Source organism: Myotis nattereri (assembly GCF_964212035.1).
Source record: "Myotis nattereri genome assembly, chromosome: 5".
Lineage (NCBI taxonomy): Eukaryota > Metazoa > Chordata > Mammalia > Chiroptera > Vespertilionidae > Myotis > Myotis nattereri.
In genome coordinates, this window is record NC_138080.1 from 79645160 (window position 1) to 79663117 (window position 17958).

The 17958-nt window shown below is 44.4% G+C and overlaps 1 protein-coding gene across 1 annotated transcript in view; it reads right to left on the minus strand.

Annotated features, from left to right (window-relative positions):
• The window catches only part of KLHL3 (kelch like family member 3), a 108490-nt gene that overhangs the window by 61062 nt on the left and 29470 nt on the right, over positions 1-17958 (minus strand). The window contains exons 4-5 of the mRNA XM_081090975.1: positions 11226-11347; positions 758-920 (exon numbers count right to left, since the gene is read on the minus strand). Of these exons, the coding sequence (XP_080947101.1) occupies positions 758-920; positions 11226-11347 (285 nt within the window). The remainder of the gene's footprint in view (positions 1-757; positions 921-11225; positions 11348-17958) is intronic.

A 17958-nucleotide genomic window follows, 5' to 3' on the forward strand; every position in this document is an offset into this window, starting at 1 on the left:
CATAATTATTACTGCCTTTCTGATTAAAAAAAGTTTTTAGATTTAAAAAACTATAATTATAATACATAATTTAGTTCAGTTGTAGAAATAAGATTGTAGGAAATAAAGAGAAGGGAAGGATGTATGTATATGAGGGGAAAGTCTATGAAAGTTCAATCTTATTCTTCTGTGAGAAGTCAGCAGATAATATCTAAAACTATTCCAAAAACAGTGATGTAAACATATTGTTTCGCTAAGTGGAGATAAAGAGTAGACGAAACAGCTTTTAGCTGAATCAGAGCCTGCATTTTCACTCTTTTTAGAATTGAAGTGAGTGCCTCTAGAGAGCAAGACTTGCTGCGGAAAGGCAGAGCCAGGGACTCTTCCTTATCATCACAGGCCTTACAGTAGTATTTGCCTGTTAAGCTCCTGTTTAAAGAACACTTTGATCAAAATAGAAATCACCTTAAACAGAAATGATTTATTTCAAACCTAGCTCAAGTTACTCTTCCCCCAGGAAGTCTTCTCAGATCTCTTTCCTCTTCTCTCGTGAAAATTACTGTCTGTGTTATCCATCTGATAATTAATCATATTATACTTGGCAATGAGCTGGACTCTTCTATTGCTAACGATCTTCCCACCTGTGTCTTGTGACGCTGACTGAATTATAGCTGCTTCGCAGCAGAGTGCACTTCTCATAATCTTTGAGGTGTCCACAGCCGGCCAGGTTATTCAATCCACAAAGTTGGAGGAGGTATGGCAGCCCAGTCCCCATTACCTGCGTAAGCATTGGCCTGCTGCAGAAGGTCGGTGCAGGTGTGCACATCTGCAAACGCGCGGATGCCCAGGCAATTGGTGGGATGCAACTGAGACTGAAGGAAGTCACAGCAGTTCTGCCGAACATCCATGAGCTGCAGCAAGCTGGCTGCTGGGAGCAGCACCTGCAGGAGAAGGGGACATTCTGAGACACTGGATCCCTCCAGCAGGGCCTCACCTCCCCACCACACTGTTCTAATCACACCTCTCCCATGCTCGAGGTCCTGGCATGGCTCTCCACTGCCTGCTCAGGTCAGTCCAAACCATCTGGTCCGGCTGTCAGGGCAGCCCAAGCCTCATTTCCCACTACTCTACACCTCATGGAGTCTAAGCATTAGCCTATTCTCTGTTTCCCTCAGCCTACAGCAGTGCTTTCCAATTGCTAATGTCTGTATGAATTCCCTGGGGATCTTATTAAAATGCAGATTCTGATATAAGAGTTCTAGGGTGGGACCTGAGAGCCTACATTTCTAACCGGCTGCACTTTGAGTTTCAAGACCCTTAAGAGCCCTAGCTGGATTGGCTCGGTGGATAGAGCTTCGCCCTGCTGACTAAAGGGTCCTGGGTTCGATTCCTGTCAAAGGCACATACCCGGTTGCAGGATCAATCCCCAGTGGGGGCATGCAGGAGGCAGCCAATCAATAATTCTCTCTCATCATTGATGTTTCTCTCCCCCCCCACCTTCCGCCCTGAAATCAATAAAAAAATATATATATTTTTAAAAGACCCTTAAGAACTGAATGTCTGTGCCCCAACCCCACAATTTACATGTCAAAATCCCAACCCCCAATGTGACTTATTTGGAGACAGGGCCTGTGAAGAAGTAACATTGGTTAAATGAGGTCATAAGAGTGGGGCCCTAAGGTGTCCTTACAAGAAGAGGAAGATCCCTAACCGGTTTGGCTCAGTGGATAGAGCAGGGGTAGGCAAACTTTTTGACTCGAGGGCCACAATGGGTTCTTAAACTGGACCGGAGGGCCGGAACAAAAGCATGGATGGAGTGTTTGTGTGAACTAATATAAATTCAAAGTAAACATCATTACATAAAAGGGTACGGTCTTTTTTTTTTTTAGTTTTATTCATTTCAAACTGGCCGGATCCAGCCCGCAGGCTGTAGTTTGCCCACGGCTGGGATAGAGCGTTGGCTTGAGGACTGAGGGTCCCAGGTTTGATTCTGGTCAAGGGCATGTACCTTGGTTGCGGGTACATCCCCAGTAGGGGGTATGCAGGAGGCAGCTGATCGATGTTTCTCTCTCATCGATGTTTCTAACTCTATCCCTCTCCCTTCCTCTCTGTAAAAAATCAATAAAATATATATTTTTTTTAAAAAAGAAGAGGAAGAGATATCAGTGCTCGCTCTCTCTCTCTCTCTCTCTCTCTCTCTCTCCTCTCTCTTTCTCTCCCTGTGAGGACACAGGGAGAAGGAGGCCTTCTGCAAGTCAGGAACTGAATCAGCTGGAATCTCGATCTTGAAGTCCTAACTTCCAAAACTGTGACTCCATAAATTTAAGCCACCCAATCTGTGGTGTTTTGTTATGGCAGCCAAAGCAGACTAAGATAGATTGATTCTTGGCTACACATTAACATCACCTGGAAGATTTTAAAAATATTGATGCCTGGGTCTCACCCCCAAAGATTCTAACTTAAGAGGAATGAGGTGTGGCCTGGACAGTGAGGTGTTTCTACAGGTCCCCAGTTACCTCTGATGTACAGTCAAGTTTGAGAATCACTGCCCTACAGGCTTTAGCACACTGTCTTCACACAGAAAGGTACTTATTGAATTGTTCACTAGCTGATTCATCACTTAATTACTGAATGTCTGTGTGCCAGGCTCTGGCCTAGGCTCTAAGATTCAGTGGCAAGCATGATAAGCCCAACCCCTGCTCTAATGGAGAATATAATCTACTGGAACAAGGGAGTCACCCCCAAGTCCCCCGGGGCTCAGATAAACACACTTTATTCTCCCATCTAACAGATAAAGAGAACATCTTTAGGTACATTCTCAGAGAAAGAAGAGCTGAGTTCCCTTTTAAAAGGTCACAGGACACATGAGTATTCATACTACTTCCTGGAAGACAGAAAAATTTCCTGCTCAGGTGTGTTTGCATGTGTTTTTCCTAAAAGCCAGGGAAAATTGGCTTAAGCAGGCCAGATGGGTACTCGGATTGCCAACCCCTCTCAAGTTCCCTAGGCCTTTCCCATACTGCCCAGTCTGCCCTCTGGATCAAGAGTCCTGGACCCATGGCCAGAGTCCTACCTGACCCCAGCTCTGCTTCTCTTCCCCCTCTGCCCTGTGGAGGAGGTCAACAGGGTGAGCATGTCCTTCAAAAAAGAAATTTTAAAAAAACAAAAACAAAAACAGAACAGTTTGATTTGAGGCTGCTTAGCTCAGGGCCCACGACATCCATTTCACCCCCAAACAACTGCCACATCCTGGGCTTGCTCTCAGCTGCTCCCCCGGCTCGCAGGGAATGTCCGGACCAGCCAGATTCCAGCTGTTCCCTTCCACGAGGGTGTGCCCAGGAAGACACGGGCTGCCGATACATTTCTTTTCTTGACTTGGGCCACTACAAAAGTCTTTTTCTTTCCCTCAGAGATTTAAATTCTGGACCCTGACCATCTTCCAAAACAGTTCCGAGTCTTAGCTTCATTTCTCCTCACCAGCCTGTGCTCAGGCCCCACCCTGCCCATTGCCTTGGGCCTTGTCCCTCCACTAGGGCACCCAGTCATCCAGGTTTGCCGAGGTACCAAGGGGTTTCTAGGGCACAAGGCTTTCGATGTTTACACTGGGACAGTGGGTCGCCCTTTCTCATCCCTGTCCACATGCAGAAACCACCAAGAGCCTTCACCATCAGAGGCCCTACTCCCAAGCTACCTGTTTGCTTTCAACAAGGAAAGCCCTTCTGACTACAAGCTTATTAACCTCCTCCTTCACGAGGCTGAGTTCTAGAAAACATGCTCCTCTTCCCTTCCTCTCTATTCCCCTCTCCTGTCCCCAGCAGGACAGCAGCAAATTAGCATTATGTCCTTGGTATTTTCCAAGCCCTGATTTGTTCCAGAGAAGGAAAAAAGATCAAAATCACCCACTCCCAAGGGGGGAAAAATCACCCATTCTTAAGTTTTAGATCATAAGTGGACACAGCCAGGCTCCAAATCTGACCTCTTAAGCTCCATTCTCACTAGGCAGCCACTGTCCCCACTAAGCAGCCATAAACTGAGAAACTCAATTAAGCTGTGAGCTTGCTCAGCCTAGCCAAACAGATTCCAAACCAGATTAGTCTCTGCCTGCTAGTTAAGGAGAGAACCATTAACCATTCTTGTTGAATACATACCAGGAATGGAAGGCTCTGCTCCAAACTCCTAAATGACCTCCATGACACCCCTACCAGCACCAGCTGCAAACCCTACAGTTAGGGCCATAGGTTGACCAATCATCCTGGTTTGCTGTGAATGTGTCAGCTTTAGCACTGAAAGTCCTATGTCCCAGGGTCAGGTGTTCACCTGTGCAGAGGAACTTCTAACCAGTTACCCTAAGCAACCCTGGTGGAGAGGAGCAATCAAATGCTGTCCAGCACACACCCGACTCAGTGGTGTGGCAAGCCTCAGAAGAGTCAGGGGTGACCAGAGGAAGGAATGGGATAGCAGCCTTTTAGCTCCAAAGACAAGGATTTCTGAGGGTGCTATCTGCCCCACAAGATTGCATTCCCAGCCAAACCAAAATGAGATCATGCCAGGGACACTCACCCCCTCCCCGCATGCCCTCTTCTTCACCATGAGGGCAGCAGCACAAGTTGGTGCTTAAATTCTCAAGGTCATGACAACCAGCCAAAAAAATAAGATAATAAATATTTCCTGAACACACTCCTTAGGTTATGAATTTCAGTTTTAAAAACCTCTCTGAACAAAGCTACCCACATAGCTTTCAACTTCCCTACTGTTCATAAAACCCACTTAGTAAGCAAAAATTACAAGGCTTTTCACCTCTCCATGTGCCACCCCCCCCCCCCCGCCCCCATCCCCCCACCCCCATCCTGTTTGGGTCCTCTCCTGCTGAAAAGCATTCCAAAACTGACTTCCTAAAATAAATGGGGCTGGTGGTTTCTCTAATTGCTCCTTCCCTCTCTTTGATGTTACATTGAGATTAGCTATGAGTCAAAGGCCCTTTTCTTCCCACTATTTGCTTTATACAGGAAGGCGTGAAGGAAAGGAAAGGAAATCAGAATGCTGAGGGGGCTTGGAGACTGGGAGATGTATCACTGCTTAGCCTCTGAGTCTCAGGGATAAACTAGGCCCCAGGCCAGCGGGGTTCTGGGGGTACACATGAGAACAAACATCCCCAGTGGCTGTGAAAGAAGAGAGAGCATACGTCCAGGAAGGGCTGTCTTCACCACATCAACAAGAGCTTTCAGAGGATTTCCTCTTCTCTTTATCTTGCCTGCAACTCAACTCCCTCAAGTGGCAGCAGTAACAAGACTGTGAACAAGAGGCCAAGCCTGGGTCCTCAGCTTTAAAGCAAGACTGTCCTGATGGAATCACTAGGGCAGTCCAGGTGGCCCCTGGACGGAGGAGGCCAAGACAGGAGGAGTGGCTGGCTGGAACCACCACAGGGATGGAAGATGACTCCAAGCCGAAAGCCTTAGCTTGTCTCTCTCCACCTGACCTTCAACAAAGAGTTTACAGGCTCCCCTCCAGCTTGCAAACGGCCTCCCTCCATTCTTCATGTGCAGGCCTGTTTTGTTTTTTCTCGCCCTCGGATAACATGAAAACACAGCAGAGGATATCCCGTCACAGAGTTTACTTCCTTTAACAAAAACAAAAGGAAGTGCCCTGCCTCAGAAAGCACCTACTCCTGGAATTTCAGGGAGACAGGGCCATGGGCAAAGGGAGGGCACCAGCCAGAGGGCTAGGTGACAGGGCTGCCCGAGGCCTCTGCCCTCGCCACACCGTGGGACTGTCCCTCCCAGCACCTGGCATGAAACCTGGCACAGAAACAGTGTCAAATTAAAAATCTGTTGAGAAAAAGAAGAAATGGGATGGGGAAAAGAGGAAAAGAAAAGGGAGGTAGGAGGAGTGAAGGGAAGTCGGTAGGTGAACAAGAGAGCTAGCAGAATAGCACATGATTAAAAGTCTCGCTTGGATTTTGACTTCACTTACCAGCTATGTGGCTTAAGGCAAATTACTTAACCTCTCTGTGTCTGTCTCAAGAGTAAAAGGAGATAATAATGGTACATACTGTCTTAAAGACTTGTTATGAGGGTCAAATGAGATAGTTTTAAAGCGGTTAACAGTGCTCAGTTAAATTAGTTTTTATAATTATTAATTCTGAGCTAAAGTCAAGATTCTGATTATTTAACAAGAAACTCAAGTTCACCACATCAACAAAGCACTATGAGTTGTAGAGAGCTGGTTTCAAATCCCAGCTCTATCCCTCACTACCTAACTGACCATGGGTATGACTCATATAAGCCCTTTGGGCATCAGTTTCTTCAACTATAAAAGAAGGATCGTAGATGTACATCCCATTGGTGTTTACAAGAACTAAATGAAATAATGCATGTAAAATGATCAACACATGCTTGGCTTACTGTAAGCATTACTGTGCAAGTTATGACAATTGTTACCTCTACCACAGGAGGGCAACTCAGTAACTTCAAGGTATGTGTGGCCAGGAAGAGATTAGGGGCATAGCTCTCCCAGCCATTTAACCAAGCCCCAAATCTCTGACCCTTGTTTCTAAGACTTTCAGGAGAGCCCAATGCCTCCATGCTCACCTTCTCAGTGCACCAAATCTTCAAATACTGACGTCATAGACAGCCGTGAGCAATGGCCTCAGAAGATACATAACAGCACGATGAAGCAGCCACATTTTGATCCAAACTTTCTCTTTTCAACCTATTTTGTTTTGTTTTTCCCCAAGGTCAAACCACAATTTAAAGTGGAGAGGAAAAGGGAAAACAGTATATCTCATTGATTCCAAACAATGAAGTTCCCTGAAGGTTCCACATTGTGCTTCCCAGGGGAGCCCTTGTACAGGCTGGCCCCTCCTACCCTACACACAAGAGATGAATAGCAGGCCCATCTAGGGCACACACACCAGTGAGGATGCAGACTGGTGGGCAGAGGCAGGCCTGACCTCCCAGTCTTCCTTCAAGATCTGTCCCAAACAATGCTTCTTCAGTGAGGCCTACTGTAGCCATCCTCATCAAGGTGGTGATGACCATTTCCTGCTTCCTGGGTACCTCCACCCTCACCCCTACCAGTCTATAGGACACCCAGGCTTAGCCATGGTCCGGCTTCAGACCATGTGCTCCTTGGTAAAAGGGCTTCTATGCTCACAGTGCTCTCTGTGCCCATATTGTCTCCTGGCACACAGGGTAGCACTCTTCTAAGTTAATTCACTTAATCCTCACACCCACCCTATGTGGTAAGTACTACTATCTTGCACATATTGCAGATGAAAACACTAAGGCACAGAGAAGTTAAATAATTTGCTTTGGGTCACACAGCTAGAAAATAGCAGAGCCTGGATTTGAAGGCAGACAGTCTAACTCATGATTCCTGCTTTACAGATGAGGAACTCTGGTAGGAGGGAGAGAAAACAAATCAGAGGCTGGCTGAGTAAGTGTCTTCTCCAGCCAGAGGTCACTGAGTCTCATGCCCTCACTTTACAGATGGGAAACGAACTCCCTGCAGTGGGAAAGGGCTAGAATAAGAGTACTGCGAGAATCAATGGCAAAGCTGAGGCTCAACCCAGCTCTTTCCATTCATACATAACTCCTGCTTCATCTCTAGTTCTGCATATCCTCTGAACCTGCACATCTTCACTCTGGCACCCTGCTCCCACCCTTACAAAGTAGTTTTTTAAGAAGCAATGGAGAAGTCATTTTCTCCAGAGTCTTCTAATTAGTCTATCTGCTGCTACCTGCCTTAAGATAACTGGTACCATAGAGACCACACTGGGTTAGACCAAAGTTGCAAAGATATACCTAGCCAGGTGAAAAGAATTCAGAGTGAAACAAATTTTAATTATCTAGTCTCTATATACTTTGTACTTTACAAAAAAAACAAACCCTTGCCGAAACCGGTTTGGCTCAGTGGATAGAGCGTCGGCCTGCGGACTGGAGGGTCCCAGGTTCGATTCCGGTCAGGGGCATGTACCTGGGTTGTGGGCATATCCCCAGTAGGGGATGTGCAGGAGGCAGCTGATCGATGTTTCTCTCTCATCGATGTTTCTAACTCTCTATCTCTCTCCCTTCCTCTCTGTAAAAAATCAATAAAATATATTTTAAAAAAAAAAACAAAACCAAAAATCTAATAGAGGAATATGCAAATTAGCCAGGACACCGTAATGTCACTACTGATCTACAAGTGGTGGAGAGCTACAGGGTGGTGGAGTAGTGGGTGGAGCATTACAGGAGGGCGGGGCAGTGGGCAGAGAGCTACAGGGGGCAGGGGCAGGGGGCGGGGCATTACAGGAGGGCGGGGCAGTGGGCAGAGAGCTACAGGAAGGCGGGGCAGTGAGCTACAAGCAGAGGAGAGCTACCAGTGGTGGTGGGCGGGGTGGCCAGCTGAGGGAAGCGACGAGCTACTTGCGCAAGGATTCGTGCGCAGGGCTACTAGTTAATAAATACATGATGAAAAGGGAGGAAAAAAAGCTGATTTCAATCATAAATTCCACAACCTCCCCTACAAGTACTGTTTTAGGGGGTTGTTTTTGTGGCTTAAAACAACACAAATTTATTTTCTTACAGTTCTAGAAGTCAGAAGTCCCAAATGGACCTCATTAGGCTAAAATCAAGGTGTCAGCAGAGCTGAGTTCCTTCTGAAAGCTCTGCGAGAGAATGTTTCTTGCTTTTTAAGTTTCTAGAGGCCACCCACATTCCTTAGCTCATGGTCCCCTATTTTCAAAGGCAGAAACATGCAAACTCACATCTCTCTGATTCTTATTCTGCCTCCTTCTTCCACTTTAAAGAGCCCTTGCTATGACATTGGGCCCACCTAGATAAGTCAAGGTAATCTCCCCATAACATTTTCAGCTAACATTAATTCTATCTGCAACGTTAAGTTCTCTTTGACATTTCACCTAACAGATTCCAGGGATCAGGACATGGACATCTGTAGGGGCCATTCTTCTGCTTAGCATGTTATATGATTAGTTAGTTACTGAGATACCGTAATGTGATTTAAAAATTATTTACCCCCTACACATTTTTAGGTGGACATCTAGCTAGCATTTCTCATTAGAGTTTCAAAGAATGTAATTCTGTGCATTTTGTAAATCTCAATGTTTACATCAAGTACCTAAATGAATTTAAAGGTGATGGTAGCTCTAGCTAGTTTTGCTCAGTAGTTAAAGCATCAGCCTATGGACTGAAGGGTCATGGGTTTGATTCTGGTCAAGGGCGCATACCTCAGTTGCAGGCTTGATCCCCAACCCCAGTCTGTGGCCCCGGTCTGCATGTGGGAAGCAACCAATAAATGTTTCTCTCTCTCTCTTCCTCTGTCTCTCTCTCCCCCCTCCCTTCCACTTTCTCTAAAAATCAATGGAAAAAATATCCTCAGGTGAGGATTAACAAACAAAAAAAGTGATGATAATTTTACTTAACTATCTTTCATTTAAAAACTTTTTCAATACATGGCCTATACTCATTTTATACTAAATTATTTGCACTTACTGTTACTACCCAAAATTTATTCAGCTGTTCAAATTCTGCTTCTAGTCCTAGGATGTAACCATTGAATTTCCCACTCCATTCTGAATGGGAAAGATCAGAAACAAAATGGAAAAGCTGTTCATTTTACTGCATACAAAATATACCTCATTTTTTAAAGGGGGGGAGGAGGACTAGAGCAGATCACAATGCAACCCAAGAGTCTGTCCAGGGCCAAGAGGCAAAGGCAGAGCCTGCCCAAATGCAGTGTGCTTAGACCAGTGATGGCGAACCTCTGACACGAGAACTCATTTTTTTGGTTGATTTTTCTTTGTTAAATGGCATTTAAATATATAAAATAAATATCAAAAATATAAATCTTTGTTTTACTATGGTTGCAAATAATCAAAAAATTTCTATATGTGACACGGCACCAGAGTTAAGTTAGGGTTTTTCAAAATGCTGACACGCCGAGCTCAGAAGTTCTCCATCACTGGCTTAGACCCTCAGCTTGCCTGCACCCTGACCCGGCCCCCCACTTATGAGTACCCTTCCCCACCAAGCTAACTCCCACTCATTTCCAAACTCAGGTTAAATCTCATCTCCTGAAAGAGCCCTTCCATGTCCCCTCTGCCATCTAAACTGAGTCCCCTTAACATAATCTTTCATTGTATACCATGTTCTTTTCCTTCAAAGGATTTAACCACAATTTGTGCATAAATACTACTGTGAGCTTATTTGATGAGTGTGTGTCTTCACCCATAGACCACAAACTCCATGAGAGCAGGCAATGGAATCGCCATTGCTCACTGTCACAACCGCACTGTCCAACAAAGTGTGTGGCATATAAAAGTCACTCAAGCACTTGGGCTGAATTGAATGAATAAATGGTTATCAATTCGGCCTCTCAAACACCTCAATCCTAGAACAGGAGGTATGTTCTGGATAAGAGTAGTAGGTATTCTGGTCACTAGAGAGGTATCTGCCTCACAAAAATAAGGTGGAATTATGCTTTTAAAAAAGGAAAAGAAAAAACCTTTTTATCACATAAAATTTCCAGTACTTTAAATAAACAGTAAGATCCTTAATGATAAGAAATAGTGTATCCTGTGTCTCTGTGTAGCGGGTGACTTGGAGGGTTACAGAGTGGGCCACACCCTTAGCCCTCTCCCCAATAGGCCTCACAACCTCGCAGTAAAGACAACTGCCTTTAGGTGCAGCAGCATGCTCACTGACTCCTCTTTTCCAACTCCAGATGCTGAGGATGAGGGCAGGGCCGTGAAAGGAGGAAAAGGCACAGGCAACACATATCACAGCCAATGCCCCTGCTGAGACACGGACCTGGTGCTTGACACCCGTACGTGTGCAGAGGCATTCAACTGACTAACGTTGAAACAGAAAAACATTTTTAACAACCTTCCAATCCAATACTCAAAATCCCTGCGATGAGATGGTGACTGGGAAGAAGCAGAGTCACCCAGGCTTTTAATTCTTCCTTCACCAAGAGTTTGAACCAACAGGACTTGAAGACTTTCTGCTCTGAGGTTTTATGGCCTCATGGTGAAGAATGTGGGTGCTGTGGTCAGGCAGGCATGAGTTTGAGGGTCGTTCATCCACCTACTGGCCTTGTGACTCAGGCAAATCGCCTAACCTCTTTGGAACTTTGGTTTCCTCTCCAGTTACCAACTAAGTTGTTGTGAGGGTTAAATGAAAGGATGCTATAAAATGGTGGGCCCGGAGTGTGCAATATACTGAGCTAGTAGCTGGGCCTGAGTTTACCTGGACGTTCTCTTCAGTCACCTCAATTTCAGCCGTATAGATATAGTCAATCAGCTTACTCAGTGTCTGCCCATCCACGTCCTTGATTTCAATTTTCTTGGCTTTACTCTCAGACATGTCACCTACAGTTCAAAACAAAACAAAATGAACATGAACTTGGCACCTAGAGTATGCTAACTTTCACATGCCTCCTGCCCCATCTGGGTAACATAAAGCACTTGCCTACGCTCTGAAAGGTCATCCAGCTGACATCAGGTCACATCAACTTTGGGTCTGTGGTCATCCACAAACCCGACTTTATGCATCCCCCACTCTATCTGTTGCCCATTTCCATTTTGAAGGCAAATCTGTGCGCAATAATTCATTCAACCAACATTTACTGTAAACTGACCAGAAGAGGTTTAAAAAGTATGCACCTGTCCTCAAAGAGCACATGTTCTAGTCTAATAGAGCAGACTTATAAAAATATATCTAAGCAGAGGTGGTAAGAGCAAGCAGAGGTTTAGCAAAGTAACCATGATAACAACAACGACAAAAAAAAAAGTAACATATACTGCTAACTATGGCCAACCACTGTCTTAGGCACTTTTCCTATGATGTTTATTAATATTACCCCCATTTTACAGATGAAGAAACTGAGGCAAATCTAGAAAGGGGCCAGGCTGGGATTGAAACCAAGGATTCTGACTCTAGAGCCTATTCTTGTAATCAATATAGTATACTACATCCCAAGAATGCAGAAGATAGAACAAGAAACCCTGCCCAGGAAATCCAGGAAGGCATCCAAGTAGGTCACTTTTGAGCTGGGTATTAGAGAACAGAGTGCTCCACAGGCACCAAAGGTGAGGAAAGATGAGCTGGATGCAGCAACCATGAGTGTAAAGATAGGAAAATGCCAAAGGAAAATATTGGGAGCAGTAAGAGGCTGGTATGGCTTGTACCTAGGGTAACAGTGAGGAAGGAAGCTGGAGAAATAGGTAGGAGCCAGGAGTTGTAACTTACAGAGCCCAGTAAGCAATGCAAATGAATTTTGACTTTATGCTAAGAGTAGTGCCAATAGAAGGTTTTAAGGAGGGGAATGACATCCAATAGATGGATGTTTTTGAATGAAACTTGGGATGCACTGTTGAAGCTGGATTAGAGGCAGGGAGAACGGTTGGAAGACCCTCACAATAATCCACAAGAGAGGACCTAGGCCTGTGAACTAGGGCAGCAGCAGCGCCACATTTGCACAGTCCTGAGGCCCTTTACTTCAGCCTGCCCTTTCTACACAGCACAGAGGTCTGTCCAGAGCCAGGGTCATTCCACAAGGGCTTTTGGTTTCAGAAAGAAAAGGCAGGCAAGACATGTGTCTTTGTAGAATGAAGTAAAGGGGAACCTGACTGCAAGAAACAGGGATTCAGAAGTCCTCGTGCGAATGTGAAAACAGAGCTGGGAGGTTGTTTTTTCTCTGTGGAATTTGTACACTGGAGCCAAGACAGTAAGTACAGTACAGCAAGTGGGTGCCGACACCTACCTCCATGCTGCATAGGCTGCACAGGATTCCTCCCCCAGTGCAGTTGCCACCCTGACAGAGTTCTAGATATGAATGACTCTGGAACAGGGAAGGAAGGGGGAAACCATTCCAAAGCCTGACTGCTCCCTTCACTGCCAGATCAGGCAGACCAGAGACCCTCCACGTTGTTCTCTCTTCTCTCGGACTGCTTGTGGAAGCCAGTCAAAAGGCCTCAACACCAAGAGCCCTGAGACAGGGCAAAGAGGCAAAGAGGAAACGGAAAAGATTATGGCTTTCTCCTCTACCCATAAGATAGGCGCTCACAACCTCTCTCGAGTTTACTTCTGCACAAGACTTGACTGGGGCGGGGATGAACCTGCAACCAAGATATGTGCCCTTTACTGGGAATCAAACCCGAAACCCTTCAGTCCATGGGCTGATGCTCTAACCACTGAGCAAAACAAACCAGAGCAAGAGCAACCTAGTTTTAGACAAGACTACTGTACCCCTCATCCTCAAATCTGGGTCTCCTAAGCCATAAGAGGATGCCTGGCTTTGATGTGATTTGTTAGGGACAGGAAAAAGAAACCCTATGTCACTGTAAGCTTTAGCCCAGAGGAACTGACTAAAAGACAGGTCACATGGAAGATAAGGCCATTCCTCCTTAATCCCAAACAGCCTCTGATGCCTCCAATCTTTTTTTCTGAGTTTATCTACCTAATCCCTGACTTCACAGGGGCAAAACCCTCAGGAACCAGACCCTATCGCCTCCCCCTCCCCCTCCCCCTCCCTCTCCTCCTCCTCCTCTACAACTTCACTCTAGTCTTCTTTGTCCAAGGGAAGGATTCAGTTTCCTAGTGCTCCCTCCCTCCTAGCCTCACTACCTTGGATTAAGTCTTGTTGAGCTGCATGTTACCATGAAGATCTTCAAAGGCATCAATACATCATGCAAACAAAACACAGACAAGGGTCGGGGCTGGCAGAGTCTGGCATGAAGAAAGGGTGGAAACAGGTTCTGTGGATGTGTGCATGCCTGGAAGGTGAGTAAGGGCCGTCATTGTTCTGCTTTGTGATAGTCTGTGTCCACTCAAATTCTAAGCCCTTGCCTTTTACCCCAGCACATTCCTGCCTCTCCTCCATATTTCTACTCACCATATATTCAAAGACACCAGCTAAACATCAGCCTACATCTAATAAAAACTGGATGGCAACTCTTCTTTAAAAAACAAAATCAGCCCGGCTGGCGTGGCTCAGTGGTTGAGCATGGACCTATAAACCAGGAGGTCACAGTTTGATTCCCGGTCAGGGCACATACCCAGATTGGGGGCTCAATCCCCAGTGTGGAGAGTGCAGGAGGCACCCAATCAATGATTCTCTCTCATAATTGATGTTTCTATCTCTTTCTCCCTCTCCCTTCCTCTCTAAAATCAATTAGAATATATATATATATATATATATATATATATATATATATATACACACACACACAAAAATAATCTATAATCAGCCTCTGCATATAGAACCAGGACAGGACAGCTCACTCCAGGGGCTTCGTTTGGGATGGGAGCCCAAATGTCTTAACAGCTGTGATGATTGGTGTAAGACTCTGAGCCTGAGGTCTTCAGATCTCAGTTCCTTTAACACAGTAAAATGGAGTTGTTTTTAAAATATTTAGATGATTATAATGGAGTACAAATACCCATAGTCAACAGAACCCATAGTAAAGGGCATGATAAAAAGAGAAAAATAAACTAACTAGGCTATTTTGGGGAAATGAGCTTCCCCTGGGATAGAGGTCCTAGATGGGAAGGTGGATGGAAAGGCACAGATCTTAAAGATTCCATACTCACAGGGAAAATGGGCAGAACACAGCACTACTGGCCTCTCCAATCACACTATGCAAAAGGAGTAGAGGACCATTAAGCTGACTGCCCATCCCAGATCTTCCCACAGGCTGGCTGCCTTTGGACATTCCTGTGGGCATTCAGACCTCAGTTTCACATTTACACGAAATTATTGTGAGCAGGACATAGTCAAGGAGTAGAGCTGGTATAGGAACAACCACAGGACAGTTGGGCAATATAAATTCTGAGGACAAAAAAATAAAAAAACTTTAAGCCTGAGTAAAAGATTATAATCACATCAATCAAGTCAGAAGAAAGTCACATGTATTTTGTCTTCTTTTTTGCCTTAAACATGCTGACAGAAATGGACTCTGCATGAGTCAGCTGGGCCTTTTCATTACTAATTACTAATTTTATGCATTTTAAAGCTGAACCTGATCATTAGAACAAAATTTTGCAATGTTACTTTTTTTGTACCAGTTTACCAAGCTTTAAGCAAAGCCAGTCTCAAAAAATACACAAATCTCATATATTGCTGATGAAGCATAATCTGATTCAACTGTCTTAGAGTTGTAGAGTTGCAGCATGCCTCACAAGTCTTCCAAATGTGGATACCCTTCAACCAAATATTTCTTATTCTTGGGATCTATTCTTGGGAATGCAAATAAAGATTAAGATGCAAGGATACCCATTATGGTATTTACAGCAGCAAAACATTAGAAAGAACTATAATTTCCAACGAGTAAGGAAATGCATTTTCAATTAGGATACTTATGATGGAATCTCAAAATGCCATTACAATTATGAGGTAGATGTGATTTAACTAACATGAAAAGATATTCACAAAATTCTGTTAAATTCAATTAAGCAAGTTTTCCTTGAGTACTTGCTATATAGAAGAATGTGCTAGGCAGTGAGGACATAGCAGTAAATTTAAAAGGTACAGTTCTTACCCTCATACAGCTTATAACTGAACTGGGAAGTCAAATATTGAAGAAATAATGAGATAAGTAGTAATACTAAAGAGAAGGATAGGGTACCATGAGTAAACCAAAGGGATGTAACCTAATCCAAGGGGATCATAGAAGGCCTTCCTGAGGAAATGATGCTTAAGTGGTAATGAAGGATGAGTAGGAGTTAGGCAGGCAAAGAGGCGGGGAAGAACATTTCAGGAAGGTGAACACACATCAAGGAAGGCTATTCAACTCTATATAAAATGAACTCATAATGTTAAAAATATACTTTGTATCTATGTACTCATAAGTACACATAAATACATGTATATATTTATAAATACAAAATGTGAAAGAATATAAATTATAATCTTATCTAGATGTGGTATTACATGTAATTTTTAATTTTTTTACTTGCTCACATTTTCTAATTTTTTTTCTGCAATGAACATATGTGATTATTGGGTGGATAGATAAATGGATAGATGGATGGCAACCAGATTCAATGAAAGGCTTTGACTGGCATCACATTAGATTACTTTCTTCTCTTTGTTATTATTTTTAATCCTCATGCAAGGACATGCTTCCATTGATTTGAAAGAGAGAGGAAAAAAGAGGGAGGGAGGGAAGAAAGGAAAGAGGGAGAGAAAGAGGAGGGGAAGAAAGAGAGAGAGAGAGAGAGAGAGAGAGAGAGAGAGAGAGAGAGAGAGAGAGAGAGAGAGAGATGTGAGAGAGCAACATCGATTGATTGGTTGCCTCCTGCATACACCCTGACCAGGAATTGAACCCGCAGTCCTTCAGTGTATGGGACAACTCTCCAACCGAGTCATACCAGCCAGGGCAATTGCTTTCTTCACTGATTCTTTCCTCCCATTCAATTATTAGAATCCAATACCTATCCCAAAAGTACCTTTACTGTCCATTTCTAAAATCATTTTCATTTTGCTTAGAGACTTCCACTACCCGAGAGGCAAGTTCATTAGCAAAAAGTGGAGCCAACTCTAAAGTTATGCAATTCCCAAAAGATTCTTATCACAACACTGGACTTTCCAAACCACACATTTCCAAAGAATGACTGACAGATATTTATTGAAATTTCGCTAAATATTTATTGCAGACAAAATGAATTATATTTTAAAAAAGAGATTGATGAAAGAGAAGGGTAAAGATTAAAACATTACTACTAGGGTTTAAGATTACTCCAAAAGGAATGTGGCTCAAAATGTCCAAGTAATGAAATTATCTGGTTTTCCAGGCTACACTGTGAAATTCCTAGCCTAAGGTTCAAAGTGAGGTAAGAGTGGCTTGGTCCACTTAGCAGAGACATAGCTCTGAGCTGAGACCAGCTCCTTCACACGATGGGCCATGGGAGACACATATGTGAGGAACTCTCAAAATGTAAGTGCCAAGTTTTCCCCAACAGGAACCACTCTTGGCCAGCAGAGGCTGTGTACTGTATTAGGGAAAGGTCAGAGCCCATTCAAACAAAAAATGTGCCTGCACTCACCCATTCTTAGCAAATCTTTCATTCTTTTGACCGTTACTTATGAACTGTGTCAGGCCCTATGGTGGGCACTAGGATTCAGCAGTGACAAGACATGGTCCCCAAGTGTACAAAGCTCACAATCAAATGTGAGAAACATTTCATTCATTCCTTTAAAAAACATAAGCCCTACTGTGTACCAGGTACTCAGGATATAGTAACAAACAAGTCCGACAAAATCCCTAACTTCATGGAGCTTATAGTCTAATGAGGAGAGAGAGGTAAAAAACTACAAACAACTAACCAACATGATTTTCAGATAGTGATAAATGTTATAAAAAATATAGAGTCAGGTTACGGGATAGAAAAGAGACTTAATGGGGAGCCATAGCTAGGGTGGTCAGAGGAGACCACCCTATGCAATTCAGGAAGCGGAGACCTTTGAGCTGTAAACTGGAGGATGAGGAGCAACCAACATACAAGATGCCAGAGCACAGGCACTGCAGACACCAGGAAACAGACACTCTCACGGGAAGCACAGAGTACTTGGCGAGCATGGGAAAGGGACACTGATCCAGTCCCTGGTCTCACCCAGCCAATGGGCCTTCAGTCAGCAGTGATCTATAGAGCACTGCACATACCTAGTTCAGGGAAGGTGCTGTGTGGCACTACAGATGAGAAACTCGACATATGGGTTTCAAGAAATTCTATTTCAGAAGCAACACATGTGAAAGAGTTGGGCAAGGCTATTTGGCATGCTCAGGGAAGAGGCACTCCCTGGAAAGTTGGCGAAGATGCTGACAATGAATGACCAGTAGTAAATATTCCTGTCTTACTCTCCCCCATCCCAGGTCCCACTATCACCTCTCCCACATTCCTGTAAAGGCCAGAGGAGGCCCATGACCCTGCCTCCCTATAAGGAAGGGCTAGGAAAGGACAAGATGTGGGCCAGCCAGTA